Source organism: Gekko japonicus, unplaced genomic scaffold, assembly GCF_001447785.1.
Source record: "Gekko japonicus isolate JY-2015 unplaced genomic scaffold, Gekko_japonicus_V1.1 scaffold872, whole genome shotgun sequence".
NCBI lineage: Eukaryota > Metazoa > Chordata > Lepidosauria > Squamata > Gekkonidae > Gekko > Gekko japonicus.
The window spans coordinates 712,958-715,893 of NW_015171529.1; the positions used below are offsets into that span (position 1 = coordinate 712,958).

The 2,936-nt window shown below is 53.2% G+C and overlaps 1 protein-coding gene across 1 annotated transcript in view; it reads right to left on the reverse strand.

The window, feature by feature from the left end:
- The window catches only part of RFX1 (regulatory factor X1), an 86,767-nt gene extending 84,868 nt beyond the window's left edge, over positions 1-1,899 (reverse strand). The window contains 1 exon segment of the mRNA XM_015419521.1: positions 1,596-1,899. Within this exon segment, the coding sequence (XP_015275007.1) occupies positions 1,596-1,899 (304 nt within the window).
- Positions 1,900-2,936: the final 1,037 nt, after the last annotated feature.

Genomic DNA, 2,936 nt, shown 5'->3' on the forward strand with positions numbered 1-2,936 from the left:
GCACCAGGCAGGCAAGTCACCATACGGTCAGTACGCGGGTTCGCCACCCAGCTGTCTACCTGCCTAAGGATCGAATCACCCACTACCAAGAGCCCCCCTCCCACCCTGCCCAGGGATGGTTCCTTGGTGCAAAAGGATACCTGCTCACCAGCTGGGGAAGAGGTCCCTTCTGAGGGCACATTCCCCTTATCCTCAGCACGGTGCCCTGTTTCCCCTAGACCCTCATGCTCCCTGACAGCAGCGGGGCTGCCAGATCCAGAGTGGGACATATCTAACAAGTCCCCGAGAGTCTTTTCTGTGTGCCTGACTGTCTCTGCTTCTCCAGGTCAGCCACCTTGGCCTCAAGGGAGCACACACGTTCCAGAGAACCAGGAGCTCCTTGCACCGAGCACACACCCAAGACTTCTGTCCAGTGGGCAGATAGTCATACATGTAACACTCCGTGCAAAACACTGGATAGCCCCCAACCCCCTGCTGGCATTCTGGCTTCATAATTCTTTTAAAATAAGTAATTATAACCCCCCCTTTTAAAACCCTTTGTTTTAAAAACCTCCAGGATCTCCGGTCAAGATCTCCGGTCAGGATGCAAAAAACCTCCAGGATCTTCGGTCAAACTAGCCCAGAGAAAATTGCTTCCTGACCTGAACGTGGTCGGCATTTCCCTGAGCATGTATGGAAGGGCCACGAGAACTAAGCACTGAGGCAACCCTTCCTGCCCTCCCTTCTCGTGATCTGCCCAACTTCACAGAACCATCATTGCTGTCAGATGGCCATCCGGCCTCTGTCTGAAAACCTCCCAAGGAGAAGAGCCCACCACCTCCCGAGGAAGCCTGTTCCCCTAAGTAACCGCTCTGTCAGGAAGTTCTTCCTCATGTTTAGCCAAAAACTCTTCTGATTTAATTTCAACCCGCTGGTTCTGGTCCGACCTTCTGGGGCAACAGAGAACAACTCCGTGCCGTCCTCTATACGACAGCCGCCCTTCAAGCGCTTCCAGGTAGTGGCTGAAGGTCTTCTAGACCAGGGCTGTCGAACTCATTAGTTATGAGTGCTGGATCTGACATAAATGAGACCTTGTTGGGCCGGGCCATGTGTGTCACAAAAGGTAATGTCAGGTAGCGGAGAGACAAACTTTATCAAGGACACAAACACAATTAAAGGTTTTTTTAAACTAAATAAACCATGTTTAAAACACCAGCACCCTTGCAATATGTTGTCTATTTAACAGTCTCTGGTAAGTGACACCTCTTGCTCAGAGTTATTGCAGCAGCAGAACTGGAAAAGGAAGCAGGAAACAGCCAGGGCCTTGCGGGCCAGACTGCAGCCCTCCGAGGGCCAGATCCGCCCCCGGGCCGCATGTTTGACACCCTTGTCCTAGACTGATCTCCAGGCGACAGAGATCAGTTCCCCTGGAGAAAAGAGCCACTCTGGAAGGCGGACTCCATGGCACTGCGCCCCACGGAAGTCCCTCCCCTCTGCATAGCCCACCCTCCTCAGGCTCCGCCCCAAAACCTCCAGGCCATTCTCCTCCTAGAGTTGGCAACCCCATCCCTCCTCCTCCTCCTGCCACTCCCGCCCCCACCCCAGCGGGCACTTACCAGAGACGGTCACAACAATATACTGCTGCGGGGCGGGGGCGGGTGTCTGCTGTCCAGTGGGCGGAGCCTGTGCCTGGGGAGGCGGGATTTCCGAGACATACTGTTTCGGGGCGGGCGGTTGCTGCTGCTGAGCGCTTTGCAGTTCGGCCACATACTGTTGCTGAGCTGCCGCCGCCGTCACGGGGGCCGCCGTCGCCGCCGTCGCTGCTGGCTGTTGCTGCGACTGTTGCTGCTGCTGCTGTTGTGGTGGCTGTGACTGTTGCGGGGCTGCCTGTAATTCCGTAATGTACGCCTGTGTTGCCATGCCAACAGTGGGGAAAATGATAATAAATAAGGCTTTTTTTTTTGCTTCCTTTCGTTGAGGAAAAAAAATAAAAAAGAGGAAAAGAAAAACAACAAATAGAACAAAAAAGAAAAGAAAGAACAACGATTAATCAATTACAAAAGCATTTCGCGGGCAGAATAGAGCTCCCTACAGTTCTATTCAGTTGAGCGCTAACTTAATAATACGCCGTGCTTTAATGCCCAATTGCAGGCAATTAGAGGGAAGAATAGCAGTAGGTAACGTTGATTACTCCATGTGGAAGTCAAGCGTGGAACCCTGGCAGTCACCATCTTGCGCGCATACGCGCACACACACACACAAGCTCACACGCTTCAAGAGCTGGCTTTTCTTCCAGCGGCCCACAGACCAACCCCGCTCACGGCTCAGGCCCTGGGACTTGTGGACTAATCAAGTGCCTTGTGGTCCAAAGGACAGCAGGAACGAAACGACGCCAGCTTGCAAAACGAAGGGCGGCGTTACTCTTTCTTTGAGTAAATACCTCTCCTGCCTGTGTGCGGACATTCTGGTAAGGGATGAAATGGGGGGAACCAAGGACCTGCGAAGACACAGCCTCACCCACCTCTGAGGACTCTGATGGGATTTGATGGGTCTGTTTGCGGAAAGGGAGGAGGAGGAGGAGGAGGAGGAGAAGAAGAGGAGGAGGAGGAGCAGGAGAAGATTGGATTTATACCCCACCCTTCACTACCGGAAGGAGTCTCAGAGCGGCTTACAATCTCTTCCCTCCCCCTCCCCACAACAGACCCCCTGTGAGGCAGGTGGGGCTGAGAGAGCTCTGACAGAAACGGCTCTTTTTCAAGAACAGCTCTGAAAGAACTACGGCTTGCCCAAGGTCACCCAGCAGCTGCAAGTGGTGGAGTGGGGAATCAAACCCAGTTCTCCCAGATTAGAGTCTGCACACTTAACCACGACACCAAACTGAAAAGGAATGCAATACTTCCAATGTGGTCTTCAACGTGGGAACGAGTGATCGGGTGGAAAGCCAGCATAAAAGCGTT